Source organism: Rhinatrema bivittatum, chromosome 2, assembly GCF_901001135.1.
Source record: "Rhinatrema bivittatum chromosome 2, aRhiBiv1.1, whole genome shotgun sequence".
Lineage (NCBI taxonomy): Eukaryota > Metazoa > Chordata > Amphibia > Gymnophiona > Rhinatrematidae > Rhinatrema > Rhinatrema bivittatum.
Genome location: NC_042616.1, coordinates 584,210,023 through 584,228,748, shown reverse-complemented (window position 1 = coordinate 584,228,748; position 18,726 = coordinate 584,210,023). Strand labels below are relative to the sequence as shown.

The 18,726-nt window shown below is 43.7% G+C and overlaps 1 protein-coding gene across 1 annotated transcript in view; it reads left to right on the top strand.

Annotated features, from left to right (window-relative positions):
- The window catches only part of LOC115085247, a 164,363-nt gene extending 150,452 nt beyond the window's left edge, over positions 1-13,911 (top strand). Inside the window, exon 7 of the mRNA XM_029591038.1 lies at positions 10,585-13,911. Coding sequence (XP_029446898.1) covers positions 10,585-11,259 — 675 coding nt within the window. The 3' untranslated portion in view covers positions 11,260-13,911. The remainder of the gene's footprint in view (positions 1-10,584) is intronic.
- The last annotated feature ends 4,815 nt before the right edge of the window (positions 13,912-18,726 follow it).

Sequence of the window (18,726 nt, the reverse complement as noted above, 5' to 3'; positions counted from 1 at the left end):
CTTGAGAAAGCTGCAAAGTAGTATAACTAATTTGCATTATTTCATTATGCCTCAAAAAAAAAAGATTTGACTCTGCCGTTGGGAAAACACATTTTCTTAGGAAGGATGCATTGAATCTGTTGAAAAATGTTAAATCGGTCTGGATAAGACCACCATTTAATTAACATGCCCCAGCAGAGAGAACGGCAATGGGATCCATTTTGCTAAATCTGATTTGATCCTTGATAGCACCACTGGATGGTCATAGTTATATTAATCCCCAGGTACTTGAAAAGTACCTGGGAATTAATATAAAAGTAAAAAGCATGATAGAAAAGTCAGTGAAATGGCATGGAATCAGTCTTCAGCTCTGCTGGAAAAATTAGTAGATTTTTGAAAAGTTATTTTATAACCCCAATGTTGACCATATTTTTTTTAAATTGTAACCAGCACTACTGGACCTGAAAGACCTTCAGAAACAACAATAACATATCAGCATATAGAGCCATATTGTGAGCTATTTATATTTAAAACCTTTAATTAGATCCTTTCTTTAATCAGGAGGCCAAGGACTCTAAAGACAAATAATGCAGGAGACAATTGGCATCTCTGCCTTGTGCCCCTGTGTATCTCAAAGGGGATAGGATATTTTAGTATGAATCTGGGCCCTAAGGTTTTTATACAAAGCCCATTTCCAATCTACGAATTCCTTTGGAAATCCAAATTTATCAAAAGCTGAGAACATAAAGGGCCAAGACGAGCAATCAAATGCTTTTCCTGCATCCAATGAGATGACTAACCCTGGAATTTTTTGGGACCTCACCAGATGCAATAAAATAAGTAGCTGCCTAGTACTGTTCACTGATGATCTCCCCTTAATGAACCCTGTTTGATCTCAATGGATCAAGAAGGGGCGAGCATGCAACAGATGCAAGTGAAGAACTTTTGCCAGTAATTTAATACTCGTGTTCACCAGGGGGAGAGGCCCATAGATTGCACACATAGTGGGATCTTTATTTGGTTTCTGTATTAAAGTTATGGTGGCATTAATCAATGTATTTGAAGATGCTTCTGGCTATTATAAGTAATTGAACAACTCACAAAGCAGTGGGACTTAGTTCTGCCTTAAAAGGCCCATAATATTCCAAAAGAAAACTGGTCCCGGGCTCTTTTGTGCCAGTTATACTCAAGGCCCTGTTAATCTCATTTTCTGTTACAGGGGCTTTCCACACTTCACTAAACTTTGTAGATGTTATGGGTAGCAAAATACCTTGCAAAAAGTTAGAATTGTCCTCCTGCTGTACTACCTCATAAGTACTGCAGAGGTCCATATAAGTGGAAAAAATCTTGAAGTCTGAAAGACGATAACACAGGTTCCCAGTGTCTTCAGAATTACTGCTGTTTCTCAATCAATCTGGTCTCCCACTGCCCTCCCCAATAGTGCCCTTGCTTTGTTGCCATGCTTATAGTACTTTTGTTTATTAAACTGTAGGGATTTTTTTTAATCTGTCCTGTCTGCATCAGCTGCAACTTCTCCCTAGCTACTATGAGTTTCCAATATGTTTGATTTATTAATTTAGATTTTTATATTCCACTTTTCGGCACTTCAAAGTGGATTACATTCAGGTACTGTCTGTTTTGCCTGAGCAGTCATGTCTGTGCTGTGCCTCTAACCTACCTAGTAACTTACTGCCTGCGCAGGCATATCTTAATATGGTGGTTAGCAAAGGCTATTATTTATGGCTTTTCCGACAGGCCTACCCTGACGCTTTTCCGACAGGCCTACCCTACATGGCTTTTCCGACAGGCCTACCCTGACGCAAACCATGACGCAAACCAAACGTAATTTCTCCCCCTAGCTCCCCCCCCCCCCCCCCCCCCCTTTCAGTTTCCGCTCGGCCCGGCCACCTCTCACCCTCCTCCCGCCTGTCTTATCCCTTTCTCCTCCCTGCCCCCTGTCACCCTTTCGTTTCCGCGTCACCCGGCCGCCACCCTTCCCTTATTTCCCCCCCCTCCACCCCCCCTTTTTTACACCCTCTGAAGTAACTATTTCCCAGTTTTACCGCCTTCCCCAACTTTCGATGTCTCCGTAATTCTACGTAGTTAAATGACACCTATACAGTTCTCCTGTACATAGTCTCACCCTATTCTTTTTGTATTCTCCCCTTACCTCCTTCTAACTATGCTTTCCCCTTCCCCTCCTACCCCTTGCCCACCCTCCCCCTCCCCTCCCCCCCTTTCCCCCCCCCCCTCAATTCGGGCTCCCATGGCTTCATTTTTTCTGTACTGTTTTATTTGTTCCCTTTGTTATAATGTTTTATTGTTTTATTGTTATATTATATTATATTGTTATATTGTTTCATTGTATCTCCCACCTGAGTTCTTTGTAAACCGGCATGATGTGCTTCACGAATGTCGGTAAATAAAAGTTAATAAATAAATAAATAAATAAATTTACCCCCTAAGAATGGCCTTCAGTGTATGCAGTCTCAAAACAGGATCGTAATCCTTCGGGGAATGTATCTGTGAAATCAGAAATCCGAGCTCTTATTTGTTTCTCAAATTTCTTGTTTTTCTGGAGAGACATATTCAGTTACTTCCCTGTGCAGATGAGTCAACCAATGACAATTTTAGGGACATTGGGTGATAGATACTAGGCAAAATGTCAGTCTTCAACACTCTGCAACACCCCCGTCACTGCACAGAAAATAATACGACTGTTTTGTGGTGCGATGAGTAAAATGTATAGTTTGATCTGCTAGGGTTCTCTTCCCATCATACCTCCCTTAATCCAAACATTTTTAACCATAGAGAGCTCCGGTAAACTAACTCCACCTTCATGGAGGCCTGATCTGATCACTACGTTATCAAATGTTCCAATTACACCCCAAGATACAGAAAGCTGTAACATAATTAGCCAGTATTTAAAAAAAAAAAAAAAAAAGTGATAAAACTTAATCTGGTGGTCATTTGGACCATATATATTTGCCAGTGTTACAATTTTCCATTACAAACAGCCCTCCAATATCACAAAACGGCTCTCCAGTTATAAGAAGGACTTTGTTCATAAAACTCTCCCACTCGCTATTGCTAAAATACACTTGCCCGTACTTTTCAAGTTATAAGAAGTTATAAGTTTACCATGTTCTAGTGGTGTAAGATGCGTCTCTTGTAGAAAACACTGTCAGCATGATGAGATTTACAAGACTGTAGTAACCTTTTGTTCTTTTCACTGTCATCGAAATCCCTTGCACGTTTAAAGTCAGAGTAGTTAAATCAGTTCCTCCCATTACTGCTCAAATTAACAAATATAATGAAAACATGTAATCATTTAAACACGAATACAACCTTTACAAAAAGCCAAATATTCTGCCCCAAGATTATCTTATTGCCACGTCCTCCGCTCTCCCATGCCTCGCCACTTTCCACATAGATAAACTGAAGAAACCAGCAAACCCAGTCCTGTCCACCCCATTTCTTTCAATCCCTTTCTGTCGCCCTACGCCAGTCAGCCCATCACCAAACAGTTAAACTACTCAGTGGGGACAACATAGTACAATCCTGGTTCAAGACTCCTTTTCCTACCCTAAAATCCCTTCCAAATTATAAGAACCAGGACAGGCCGTGTCAGGACAGCACATGCACAAAACACCTCTGCCCTACCTTCCACAACTGCCATGTCCTCCCCCCGTCATTGCAAAACCTGGGGAAAAGCCTTTTGCATTGTATAAGTATATATGTTTTCTACCAGTGTTTATTTAATTGAATTGAGCCTACTTTTTGTTATTACATACTAGCCATTTGACTCTGGATTAATCTAGCTAAAAAGTAGGCTCAATTCAATTAAATAAACACTGGTAGAAAACAAAACTAATCATTTACGTAAACATGGCCTGGGTAACTGTTACCAAAGAACGTTGCGGTAAAGAAAAATGTAGGCTAAAAGTAACAGAAAAAATTAAAATCCATATACCAATGATTACGTGAATTTATAAGGTCCTTGCACCGATGCAGTTTATGAACTCCCGCCTCCACATTGTGGGAGAAGAAAGTAGGCTTGTTTTGCTGAACAAAAGAATACTGAAGGCTGCTCCATCTCCTCGGCGGTAAAAAGAAAGCAAACATACATAAAGAAAAAATAACTAAACTAACAGGACAAAAAAAAAGCAAAATTAGTCTTTTATCCTGGGACCATATACATTCTAGTACTTAATGTGGCTAGCCTTCATGTGCAGAGCTCTCTCTCTGGCAGGCCCTCTGAAGCTTCCACACGGTGGATCGTGCGCAAGCCTCACTGGGGTTTTCAAAAATCGACCTTAAGGATATTCACTTTAGCTAGTTAAAAGAACATAAGAAATTGCCATGCTGGGTCAGACCAAGGGTCCATCAAGCCCAGCATCCTGTTTCCAACAGAGGCCAAACCAGGCCACAAGAACCTGGCAATTACCCAAACACCAAGAAGATCCCATGCTACTGATACAATTAATAGCAGAGGCTATTCCCTAAGTAAACTTGATTTAATAGCAGTAATGACTTTTTTTCCGGAAATGATCTTCACAAACTTTTTTTAAACCCAGCTACACTAACTGCATTCCCTGGTAACAAATTCCAGAGCTTAACTGTGCATTGAGTGAGAGAATTTTCTCCGATTAGTCTTAAATGTGCTACTTGCTAACTTCATGGAATGCCCCCCTAGTCCTTCTATTATCTAAAAGTATAAATAACAGTCACATCTACTCATTCCAGACCTCTCATGATTTTATAACCCTCTCAGCCATCTCTTCTCCAAGCTGAACAGCCCTAACCTCTTCAGCCTTTCCTCATAGGGGGAGCTGTTCCATCCCCTTTATCATTTAGGTTGCCCTTTTCTGTATTTGAACCCCCTTCACTTGCAAGTGTTACTTGGCCTCGGCAAAACTGTCGCTGCTTTTGTAGCACCAGGGATAAATCTTGAACTGTATAGATATGGCATGTGGTGCTTAATTCCCCTTGGCACCGGGCCGCATTCATGATCTTCCATTTATCGCAGAAGTTAAGCAGATGAAGTATAACAGCTCTGGGCCACATATTAGGACTGGGAACCTGGGCCAATGAATAATGTGCTCTGTCAATTTTAATTCAGCCATCTTTAATCTCCAGCTTAAGAAGTTCGGCAGTTATCTTTCCAAAAGCTGGACTGCATTCTCACCCTCTGCTTTCTCCAGTAAATCTATTATCCTCAGATTATTTCAGCAGCTTTGGTTTTCTATATCTTTCTGCTTCTGTTCCAGTGACTTGCACCGCCTTTCCAGCTGGTCAGTTTTACTATTGTATGCCGTTTAATGAGTCCTCCAAGTCACTGACTCGTGTCTTCACCCTTTCTATCTGCTCTTTTTGCTCTTTTGACGGTCCACACCAATTGTGCCCCCTTAACAGCTAGGCCCAATTTGGCGTCCATATTTATGGAGAGCTTTTCAGGAAACTGTTGCAGTATCTGTTCAATGGACTCTGGGTGTGGAGGCTGTCTCCAGCTCGCGTTCTTCTCTTTCCGAAGACAGGCTGTTGCTGAGGCCTACCATGGCTGTTTCCAGCTCAGGATTCAAGAGGGGTTTTTTTTTGTTTTGTTTTACTAGCTCGATTTGTCCACACTTTCAGAATAGATCTTTTCTTGGGGCTCCTTAGGCATCACAGAGGTTCAGCAAGGTTAGCCTTAGACGAAAAATAAGGGAACACAAAGTGGGAGCCCTAAAGCAGTGCTGTTGCACCCTGAGCATCACGTGATCCCTTGTGTTTGTGGATTTCTGTTGGAATTGAATGTTTATGGACAAGTGCAACCCTTCTGTTCTGCTCCTCTGGAGCATGTACTTTGTGGTTTACAATCTTTTGGTGTGACCCCCTCCTTTCCTAATTCATTCTAATGGGATTGGATTATAAGTGGTGATATTGAAATTCATCCAGTCTGGCTCCTGGATAACAGTGACAAAATATATGCAGGTTTCTGGATGTTTTTCAGAAAGTACTTGATGTGAGGACTGCCTGAATACTTATCTTCAAAAACTAATTGGAATCAAGCCTGTAAAATTTTTCTGATCCACAACTGAGACTGGTTTAACTTGGATTATGATTGCTGCTGATAGAATTTACCAGCATAAATGTCAGGAGAATGAATGTCCTTATAAATGTTCTAGTCCATGAGCTGGAAAAGAGAGCAAATCTTCATGTCAAAGTGATTGTGGCTGCATATTAAACTTTAAGTCCTAGTTAATAAGGAATGTATTATTTGGGTCTTACTGCTGAGGCATAGAAATGCACTCTTGGATTTTGTTCCTTATTTATAGCCCTACCAGTGCTATAGAATAGCTAGGACTATTGTTCGGATGGGTGTGTACTAAGGATAGATTTTTTTTTTTTTTAATGTAACTGAACTTTATCAACAAAAAACATTTTGAAAAATATTGGTGCCAAACCCTAATTGTGAGATGACCTGCCTGATAAATAGTATATAAAAAAGAAAAAACTGAGGTGGAGGATTTTTTTTTTTGTGTGTGCACCTCTTCCGTTAGACACTGCAGGCACTGGTGTCAATCAGAGAGCTGGCATCTGAGACCCAGTTGGTAGGTGATATAGGGGGGAGAGGGGGGGGGGGGGTCAGCAGGAGACATCTATTCTACTGGCCTGTGGCCAAGCTCCATTTGTAGAAGCTTACCTGGACCATTTATGCAAACCGCAGGAACTCCTTTTGATATGGTGGTCTCAGATACTGCTGCTCATAGCTTTTCCTCCCAGCGTCATCATGGAAATTATACTGTATACTATATCTGTGCTTTGAAAGTGCTTCAAATGTAGCCTAATTGCTGCTATATTTGTGCAAATAGAGGGGGGGGGGGGGGGGAAAACAATTTTGTATGCAGAGATTGAGGGGAACAAAAGAGGAGCGAGAAGCATTTTTTTCTCATAGTACTTTCATTGCTTTTTCTCCATTTATCTGGCATTTTTTTCTGAATCTCTATATGCAGTGTCCTGAAGGTTTCTAGCTTCTACAGGCTTTCATTACATTTTTCTGTAAGAATGCACAGACCCCGAAAGGTGCTGACTTGGTTGATATTTGTGTTTTATATATATATCAAGACGGCAGGATTATTCATCTGCTGACTGCATGGGAAATAGTTTGTGAAGACCATTTCTGGCAAAAAGCGGAATAGCAAATGCTTGTAAATAAAATAATGGTCCTGGTGACACTAGAGACCATGAGGCACTATAGCAGCTGCCCCGATATCAAAACCCAAGCTCCTGGTCTGATGTTGGAAACTGGTGGTGCCTGCCATAGCATACGCCCATTAAACCTTTCTATGAAGCCAATCTATGTTGAGGTTATTCTGCACAGGCCTGGTAACTCAAATACAGTGATGCTTATGGCCATCCTATTCAGGAATGTCCCATTCTGCAGGGCCTGCATACAGAGTTTAGACAAACCAACATCACTTTCTTTGCAGCTTGAGTGATTAGAAATCTGCTACTTTGGTCTTCAGAGCTACATTTTGGGATGTCAGGAAGCTTACCAACTTCTGGGGGCCCTTAGCTTTGTTTTACTGCCAAAGGAATATTGACATCCTTTGCTTTCAGCTGGAAGCCAAAAAACAGATCAACACAGGCCTAACAAAGTTGCTGTGAAGATCCCTGTTCAGCTCTGCTCTGTACCCACATCTCCCCTGTGCGTGATTGTGCGGCGCCATTTTCCGTACGAAAACGATTCGCGGCGGGAAATCGCTCCCTGACCCCCGCTGGACCTCCAGGAACTTTTGGCCAGCTTGTGGGGGGCCTCCTGACCCCCACAAGACTTGCCAAAAGTCCAGCGGGGGTCCGGAAGGACCTCCTGCCGTCCAATCGTGTTCGTCTATGGCCGCCGCCATTTTTCGGCGCCATTTTGGAAAATGGCGCCGGCTGAAGACAACAAGATTCAGGAGCAGGAGCCCGTTCCGGACCGCTGCCGTTCCGGACCGCCGCTGGACCCGCAGGTTATTTAACTCATTTGGGGGGGGTTCGGGAGGGTGGGGGATTTAATTTAAAGGGTCGGGGGTGGGTTTTAGGGGGTTTTAGTGTGCCGGCTCACGATTCTAACGATTTATAACGATAAATCGTTAGAATCTCTATTGTATTGTGTTCCATAACGGTTTAAGACGATATTAAAATTATCGGACGATAATTTTAATCGTCCTAAAACGATTCACATCCCTAGTAAGTGTCCTTATTACAGACCTCTGGGAAGAGCCCATGGTGATTCTAAATGCACAAAACTCTCCCAGCGGCTGTGCTGGGAAATCCTAGTGGAGGGGTCCCCTTTGCTTTGTAAAAATCCTACCTGTAAACATCTTCTTTCCCACTGGACACCCAGCCCGCCCTGGTCCCTTCATGTGCAGAGATCCGGATGGGTTCTCATTCTCTTGTTATCTCTTCCTTTATCCTCAGCTGTTACTTCAGGGATTTCTCTTGTGGAAAAATAAAGGGATGAGGCTATTTCTCAGCACTGCAATCCCAGCAGGGAAGGGGGATTCAAAAACTCTCCCCACTTAACTCAAAGTCCAAAACACTTAAACTTTAACTGGATATGTCTTCCTAAACTGTCACAGGTGCTTGCCATTAGAGATGTGAATTGGTTCCGGAATAGTGTTTGTAGAACCGCGGGAAATCTTAATTTCCCATGGTACTGATGGCTTTTTTTTTTCAGCTGTCACGAGCTGAAAAAAAACAACAAACCACCCTGACCCTTTAAATCTAATTATTTAGAGCCCCCCCCCCCAAAAAAAAACTTTCCTAAAGTACTTGGTGGTCCAGCAGGGGTCCCAGGAGTGATCTCCCGCTCTCAGGCCGTTGACTGCCAGTAAACAAAATGGCGCCAATGGCCCTTTGCCCCTTACCATGTGACAGGGGCTATCTGTGCCATTGGCTGGCCCCTATCACATGGTAGGAGCAATGGATGGCCAGCACCATCTTAAAAAAATGGCATGGGCCATCCATTGCTCCTACCATGTGATAGAGGCCAGCCAATGGCACCGATAGCCCCTGTCACATGGTAAGGGCAAAGGGCCATTGGTGCCATTTTGGTTAGTGGCAGCCAATGGCCCAAGAGTGGGAGATCGCTCCTGGGACCCCCGCTGGACCACCAGGTACTTTAGGAAAGTTTTTTTTAGGGGGTCGGGAGGGTGGGGGATTCTAAATAATTAGATTTAAAGGGTCGGGTGGGTTTGGGTTTTTTTCTGTGTGCCCTTTCTTCCCACCTCCCCTCCCCCTCCCAAAAAAACGATAAAACCACACAAATATTTTGTGGGGTTTTCCTATTGCTTTTGGGACACCCCCCCCCCCCAGATACTTCACAGATTAGAAAATATCCTACGATATTTTCATCCGTCAGAAAAACAGTGCACATCCCTATTGCCGCCTTCAGGCTGTGAATGGGCTCACTGGTCTTCAGCCCCTGTCCTTTGAGTACAGCCAGTGAGGATGATTTTCCCCAAAGAAGCAGGGTAAACTCAGTTCCTTCCAAAAATAGGACACATAGCCTTTACTATCTCTTGCAACAGGATCCATCACTGGCTCTTACCCACCTAGGGTTTAGAGTAGGCTCACAGGTTTTTGGTCCCCTGGTGGGAACCCTTTTGCCCTTAGAGTATCGGGCTCAACAACCTATCTCTCTGTAACTTATTATGAGAGTCCCTCCGGCAGGAAGTGCATGATGAGGTATCCCTTTTGAAATAAATCTTCTTAGGGCAAGGCTGAGAGGCCCTACCAGAGTAAGGGAAAAAATACATCTTTACATTGCAGCTGCTCTCTCTCTTAACTAAACCCTGAGTGTTAAATGTCTGGTCTAACTAACACTGAGCCACCCAATCCAAAGCCTTCTGGTGGGAGGGCCTGAAGGGATGAATGGCTCCTTCTACGTGTGTTCTATGGACAGGGATAGTGACACCTAGTGGCCAGACCCGGTAGGGGTGCCACACTTAGATATATAAAAAATGAATTATATTTGTAATTCTTGATGACAAAATCATTTATTGCATTTTTACATAGAACTATTTCCCAAGGAAAGGAATTTGTTCCTCAGTTCTCCTGTGTTCCTTAAGTGGATGACTCAGATTTTCTCTAATGCTAAAGAACATCTCTAGCACACTTTTTAATAGTAGGAAAATCAAGTCTTCTCCTACATCTTGCAGCTGTCTTTCATTGAGAGAGATTCTCTCACACTCCCCTGAATGGAGGCAGGAAGCTTCACCTGCTCACATACTACCCACCCTCTTCCTCATTTCCCTGAAATCCAGAAGTGCAAATGGGGTTACTTGACATACTGCTTTAATTTTATTAAATGGTAATGATCATATGTGACCCGATACTTAGTGTAACTCTTTAATTATAATTGCCTTATGTGCAGTATACTGATACTTCTCATAGCATTAACACTGGCACACCAAGTACTTAGTTGCCACTTAAGTAAATCTGCAATTTTTGCAATTCCATTTTGGATTTAAAATGATTTTAATTTATCATAATGAGGGCTTTTGAATATTCAGCTCTTTCTCTTCTCTGTTGCTACCTAAATGTGATTGCCTAAGTTACTGTCTTCTCCACATCTAGGGCTTCAGAAAGATTTGTTCAGATCTTTATAAGGAGTATGAAGACAGCGCCTTTGGTACAGAAACCTTCGGTCGCATTGACCTCTGCTCCATGCACAAGAAGAAGCAAGAATCTGGTTACTATCACTGCGAGTGCTCTATCCAGGTAGGCCCCAGCAGTACAGGAGTGGCTCAAGAACCAAAGAAAAAGGAGTCTGCAGTGGTGGTCAAAGACACATCACAAAATGGAGTTGCCGAGGTATCTGAAAAAAGTAGGCCAGAAAATTTGGACTGTGGTTATACAACTTGCACATCAAGTGGTGATGACAGGTTAGATACAGAAACTGAAGATTCTATTGCAAATGAGGAGGAAACGCATGAAAAGACCATGCTGCCTGATGCCAGGAGTACGACTACCTGCTCAGCAGACAGTGAGACCTGCTCCAAGTCAGTACCTGCTCTCTTTCCAGTCCATCAGAATGAATTAATGGATGTGATTGAGGGACCTGAGAGAGGCAAAGCTGAGGAAATGGAAATGGCATGTGATGAGCTAGTGAGTACAACAAACGGAGAACGTGAATCAAGTCCTCAGCTGGAAGGCTATGTGACTGCTGATGGTGACACTGGGCAAATAGATACAGGAAAGCTCCCAAAAACCCCATTAGACCTGGAAAACGGTACACAGCATGAGCAATGACAGCAATACTATATATGAGCATCCTGCCCAGGGACTTTCAGTGAGAAGCAACCAGAAATGATTAAACAAAGAGGGGGACACCCAAATGATTCTGAACTATGCACCAAGTAGGTATTATCTTCCAATGTAGACTTAAAAGTTGCAAGCACACCAAATTAAGAGAACTGCCATTCCTAGAGGATGTGACTGCTCATTGATCTCTTTACTTATATAGAAATCTGTTTTACAGGCATGCTTGAAAATGAATAAACATAAAGGAAAGCGGAGAGCAAATTTAAACTACATTTTTTTTTTAATGCATTACTTGACCAATATCAAGATTCAGGAGTTTCCTTTGAATAACTATGTAAAATGTAAGGACTATTACTCTTTCTACACTCCTTTATAAATGTATAAACATGACATGGCAGCAGAAAGCTATTAACATTCCACTGTGATGTTTTTGGGTTGTTTTTGTTTTTTTTTGGACTCTCAAAACTTGATTCATTTGGGAATAACTTTGCTGCTTAGTGTGCCGCCTTGTACCTGTGCACAAAAGTGGATCTGGTCTGTCCTTGACGTTGAAGCAGAACTTGCATGTAATTGAGACACCCACTCTATTGGTCTGGATCTCACTTTAGCACAGGCTGTCGAGTCTGTCAAGCTGTGCAGGTGCTTTTAATTTGAACGTGACAATTTCTTTTCTTTTGTAAAGCAAGCTGAGATGTCTGCGGCACTGACCTGCATGCTCTTTTTTGAAGTGTTTTTTTTTTTTTATATTTAGCCAAGACTTGCCTGTGAAATACAAACTGGTGGTTCAGACAATTTTGTTGAAATGTATACAGGTCTAGCTAGTTTGCTGAAACATAACTAATAATTGGTCAACCTCAGATATGTTCATTTGGCTTAGTTACTAAACTTGATGACTGGGATGGCAGTGCTATATATATAGTGCTTCAAATACAGATCTGTGAAATCTGGAAGTCCTGACTTATATCCCCTACTGTCACTTATGAGGCCTTAAGCAAAATCACTTTAACCTTTCAGTGCACACTTGTAGACTAATATAAAGTCCCTTTTCCTGCGCAATCTGATTTCTTCTACTCTGACTATATTTGATACTTAGAATTGTACAAATATGCAATATAGCATAATTATGTACTTTAGGAGGATACTCTATACTCCAAATATTAACTTATAATGTAAAACAAACAATGAAAAATGAACAGCTTGAAAAGCAGAAGGCATACTTTTAGTTCAGTTTTCCCAAACCTGTCCTCAGGTCAGACTGAATTTTAGAATATCCACAATGAATATACATGAGAGGTTTGCATACATTGTATGTAACATGTCATGCATATTCATTGTGGATAGCATGAAACCTAACCAGGTGGGGGGTCCCTATCTATGATTTAAACTATCTACAGATTAAAAATGCAGAGAAAAATATTTGATCAGAAATATATAGCTTTTTGATTGTACTTCAAAAACAAAGCATCTGATAACATGAGCTATAAGCACATTGCCCACCCCTGGGACTAGAGGCTATTCTGGTCCCCAATAGCTGCAGCCCAGCCTAGTTTTCAGAATAAGCGTAATATATAAATCAATACATTGTGTACCAAATTTATCATGAATATTCAGGGTGGGGGTCATATTTGCTCTGTCTGGATTTTCACATCCCTTTTGTAGCCCATCTGAGAATACATGGAATTAAAAACTCATTGCATGGCCTAAACCAACAGATGGCACTAGCAGAAAACCAGACAAATTACTGCTGAGACTCCATGAGAAAAAAAATACTACAAAATTTAATAGTTGCTGTAGATGTAATCAGATCTAAAAAAAAAAAGTTACTAATAGGAATGTGTACACTCAATGTTTTTGCAGTAAGGGAGAGCTGTGGTTGATTTTTAAAATGTGCTGTAATTCTAAAATATCTTTAAGTAATGCTGGAAGTTCAGAAATGAAACCTTTGTGCCATGTCCTTGATTGGGGAGCTGCAATATTTAAACATGCAATACTGTTGCTTTCTCCAGATATTAAGAAATTACTGGTTTGGTCTATACTTATATTTACAAAAATGACATTTATGGATTGGTTTGTGACCCATTATAAAGGTGGGATACTCAGAAAAATTGGTGTTTGAAATCTGATGTACATGCTTACTCTGCTGAGAAAGGAAGATGCTACAGGTTAATGCTATTGTGCTTTTTTTTTTTTTTTTTAATTCCTGCATCCAGGTATGGAGAGGCAGCAGCTGTAAGAATTTGCAGTTATTCCACTTTGTTTCTTCCAGTATGTGTCTCTGAAGGGCAATTATATGGTGCACTTAGTGGAAGGGAATAAAATTAGAAATACCGTCTTAAAATATACTTCAACCAGATAATTACTATGCACAAATGCTTTAAATACTGGACCTGGGTAATTGATGGTGTTAGGTACCCACAGACAACTTGGTGCTCTTCCAGAATATATTTTTTTTTTAATTAAATGTGCTGAATTTTGCCTGATAAAGGACTGTTCATATGAATTTTTTTCTCCTGTCAGGTTTTTTTTGTTTCTGTTGTATTAATGCATTTGTGATAGAATTCACTTTTATTTCTCAAAATATAGCCTGTAAAATAATTTTCTAAGCAAGTGCACATTAAATATCGAGCATTCCCAAGAGAAGCTATATGGATTTGTTTTTAATTTTATCACCTAGCATTGCCTCTTTGTTTCTCAGATGTAAACAGTTTATTTTTTAGCACCAAATATTCTGTTGACAGAATAGTTGCTGCAGAAAACTTACTAAACCTGGACACAGTTAGTATTTACATATTGCCCTCCAGAATACTCCTTTTCTTCATCAATCTATTGTGTGTATGTGTGTGTGTATGTGTGTATAATATACACATATTCAGAGACTCCTTAACAAAAAAATAAATGCAATACCCTACAAAAAAGGAAAAAGATACAAAATCATCATTACTATACAAATGACAGACTGGGGTTCATCATCAGTAGTGCCCTTAATGTAACTCCTTTAGCTAGGGGAGGCACGATTTGGTACAGCCCCTTCCTTTGAGGGAGATGGATGGCTGTCCCCCTAGCGAGGTATTAGAGAAGGCAGACTGAGCTTGTCTTGGGCCGCCGAAATTAACATGGGCACAAGCAGCAGGGAGCATAGGCAGAGAGGGGGAAGGGGGGGGGGTTGAGGTAACAGATGGCAACGATTTGAAATTGCTGCATTGCCATTGGTTGCTACGTAGTCAAACGAGTTTCGGCACGAAGCTGGGTAGTTAGGTATCGGCAGCGAGGCAAGCGGCGTGTTATTGCTCTTACTCCGTTGGAGATCCCCGACTACCTTATTTTTATCGGTCGATTTTGAATTTTTTCTTGTGGCGGGACTCACGGTTTTCCCTGAAAAATGAGGAGAGCCAAGCCGGCGTACCCCACCGCTGGGGTGACTTCGGACCGGTTGAAGGTGGTTGCTGGCAGTGAGGTATGGGCACCAAGTCCGGTCTGCCCCCTCCCCTCCCGGGCAGGCAGCGCCACGGTAAGTTTGCGTCGGCCTGGGGCCTTGCCAAGCACAGCAGCCACCCACCGTTGGTCAGCCTCCCACACCCCCCCCCCCCCCGACCGGGAGCCCTCCGAGGACTTGCCTTTCCCCCCTCCCTCCGACTCTGGGGAGAGCGGCCCCGAGCCGGCTGATGGATTTCCCCTCCCTCCTTTCCTACCTCGCCGCCAAGTAGGGAGGCCATTTATTTCTTTCAATGCGTCTGGCATGGATCTGGAACTTCCAGCGGGCCCGGTCTCGGTAATCCGCACCTCCATTTTTCCTGGGGTGCCACAGGCCGCCTGCGCATACCCGGCCCCTTTGCCATCTGCTCCCACCCCCAGAAGGTGGGCAGCGCACGGCCAGCTCAGGCCCAAGTCACCTGTGGTCCCTCTGAGTGAGCCGAGAGCGAACAAGGTACGCACAGTGGGGGGCGGAGCTGCGATCATAGGGGCGGAGACATGCCCTTTTTCAGAGAGCACCAGCATTCCTGGAGCCATGCATGCCTGGAGAGTCAGCATTCACGGCAGCCAGAGAGCAGGGAAGCCAGGAAGGGTAAGCTGCCAGCCCAGAGGCGGGTGGGCGGGTGTGGGAGAGAGCTTAGGGCCCCCTGTGTGGGAGAGGGCCCCCAAGCCTCTCGCTCTAGTCCCTTAGTCCCCACTTCAAGCATCCATGGGGCGAGGGGAGCCCCCACAGCTGCGCTGATAGCGGACATTTTGGGCACTTTGTGGGTTCCTGATACAGTAGCTTCCAGGATACAACTGGATCTGGAGGGGGGGCAGAGAGGTATCTGGGGTTGGCAATAGGAAGTGGGAGTTCTCCCTAGGGAGGAGGGTTTTTTTCAGGTGGAGGAGTGGTTGAGGGATGAGCCCGGGAGGGGTGGTAGGGTTCGAGATGCCTCACAGGTGGCTTTTCAGGGTTCCGGATCGTGCCATAGCGGTTTCGCTAGTGAGCAGGGGGTGATGGGGTCATTTACAGATGCGGAAGATGAGGTGGTCTCAGGGATGTTGAGGCAAGAGGCATGGAGAGATCGGGAGTTCCAAGCACGGAGGGATGACTCGAGGCACAGACGGATGACGTCGGAGGGGCATGCAATGGAAGTACGGAGCAGCAGCGCATCTGGAGTTCCGCAAAAGCAGTGCATCGGGAGTGGGAACAGGTATGACGGAAAAGGGGGAAGCACGCGAAGGTAGAGGATATGCTAGGAAGAAGTCATGGGTTAGCAGTTCTTTGAGCTCGTCTTCCTCTTCTATGGGCTCGAGTGACCTGAGGCCGGGTCAGCGCACAGTGTTAGAAGAGGGTCCCAGGCATGACATGGGGCACCCGGCCTTGGCTTCCTTAACCGAATTGTGGAAAGAGGTGCCCAAGCGATTAGTTAAGCGTATTTGAAGGCGTAAATTTGTAAATGTTTTCAAATTGTTAGATTGTAGAAGAGGCAGACGGAAGGACAAAAGAACAAAAGGGACAGGGCTGGACCAAAAATTTCAAAGAATATAGTTAACTGGGTTCATGGTTTCTTACGCTTGGCAAGCATGGCCAGTCATTTCGATCCCACCCAGTTTGGTGCTTTGCTGTCATATGCTGACAGTATTCAAGGGGCTTTTAAGGATTACGAAGGTTGGGCTTGACTCAGCTATGACAAAGTTCAGGGACAAAATGGCAGGGAATAAATTTGTGTCTTGGGGCATGCAGGACATTCATCTGTGGCTGACGCAGATGACTAACAAGGGAGTAAGTGCTAGCAGAAGCGTAGGGGCGGGGGGAGGGGTGAGTGGTTGTACAGTGGATTATGCGGTTGGGGGAAGCAAGGGTGGTTCATTTTGAGGTTCCAGAACTTTTCAGAAGATTGAGCAAGGCAGCAAAGCCACGGGGAGTGGGTCAGACCTCTGCTGGAGGTTTAACAAGCTCATGTGTTTGTTTCCCAAATGTAAATTCAGGCACGCATGTGCTGATATATGGGCAGGCTAATATGGAGACTAATGCTAAGACTATTGCTCACTCAGCTCCCAGAATCCTTCATTGTCTGTGGATTGCTTTCAACTAAAACCTTTAACTGACCTCAGATTCAAGACTTTGGAAGACATCTGGAATACATTTAGGCTCTGCAAAGCCTATGCTCAAAGGTCATGAGATTACAGATAGCAAATGGCCGAAGCTACATTCCAGACCACATTCTTGGATTATCTGTAATCAACTGAGAAGCTCAACTGATATCAGAGTTTCTCCCTGCCCCCTGGAGATGAAATGATCGAGGACAAAAGAAACTCAGAAGAAGCAGAACACGTCTGGCAAAAGCAAGGCCAGAAACAAAGGAGCCTTAATGTGGGTGGGAGTGTTTTCAGGTTAAAGTAGCTTTAGTTCACTGTCATATTGCGAAAGTGATTATTACCATAGGCTCACAGGCATTCTCTGTATGGTTTAAACCTATATAATACAGCTCTTACAAGATACTGGGAGAGACAGGCTGAGGTGCTTTCCCCTGTGTCAAAAGTCTGGCTGTGTCTCCCAAGGATATGCAATAATAAATTTATTTGCTCCAACTAAATTCTTTGTAATATCCTTGTGTCCAAATATCTGCAGAGAAGCGCTGTTTACAAAGTCAGGTAATATATACAGTGCTTCATGCAGAGGTGCACATCCAAGGTCACCGATCGTGCTAGCTGCTTTACAAGAGGGTTTGCGGTGTTATCCAGATTTAGTGGCTGTTTCGTTGCTGAGCGAGGGGTTTAGTGTTGGGTTTCTTATTCTATACGAGGGTCTAAGGCGAGGAATTCCAGATAAGTTTGTAGAATGACTGATGTAGAGCGAGAAAATTTACAGGTGGAAATTCAATTAGGGAGGGTGGTGGGTCCGTTTGATGCTCGGCCTTTTGATAGGATGCATTTATCGCCGTTGGCAGTCATCCCTAAGAAGGTACCGGGCAAGTTTAGGTTTATCCTCAATTTATCATACCCCAAGGGATCGTCTGTAAATGACTTAACATTGGCAGCCTGCACCTTCATGTCCTTTCCCCCCTCCTCTTGGTCCCCATTCACATATCAATCAACATACTACTCAGACTCCAATTTTGGTGAAAACAAGTCCGCAGCATTTATTAACATTAATGTAAATACATTACCGGTACCAGAGTCGTTGGTGCGTTCAACCATATTGTAATCCGCGCTTCAATGCAGGTGTCCGCCGTGCTAAGCCAGTCCGCCACCATCTTTCCAGCCCTCCGCCATGTCAGAGCCATGGGGCCATTCCTCCAGGCAGCCCATGCCCAACTATATGCACTTTTCCTTCCCTGAGGACTTCCGGTTTGTCCTCAAGGTCCCCATCTACCTACCGACTCGGGTACCCCCGCCACCAGCCTGGGACAGTGCCTAACTTGTCCCAGGCCCCCCAACACTACTGCGGCCCAACCTCACTAAATACTCGCTCTAGCGCTTCCTGTATGGTGTTGAATAAATCATAACCCACTTCGGATAGATGTATCCGATCCGGGCGATATAGGCCTAAGCATGGCTCATCTGCCCATTCGTGTCTTATTTGGTGCACGCCCATCTTCTGGGCCCATAAACCAACCAGTCTGTTTATCTTTTTCCTTCTCCTGCCCCATAATTTGCTACCCTACCTTTTAATCCTAGGTATGATGTCTGACCAAATTATGGTTGTTCCCGGGGTCATCTCTCTTATGGTCACCAGGTCTCTTTTTTTACCATTTCTATCAACTGCTTGGCCGAATGTACACCTAGATCATTGCCCCCCAAGTGGATAACTATCGCATCTGTTCGTTGCAATGTGCTTAATCTGCTCCGCTGATGCGCTAGCAATTGCTCTCATTTCATTCCTGACCTTCCCATCCATTTCAAGCTGACACCCCTCGGTGCCAAGCCCAAATGCATGCTGTACGGTCTTTCCTGCACCCTCCTGGCTGCCCAACGAATGAAGGAATGTCCTATTAA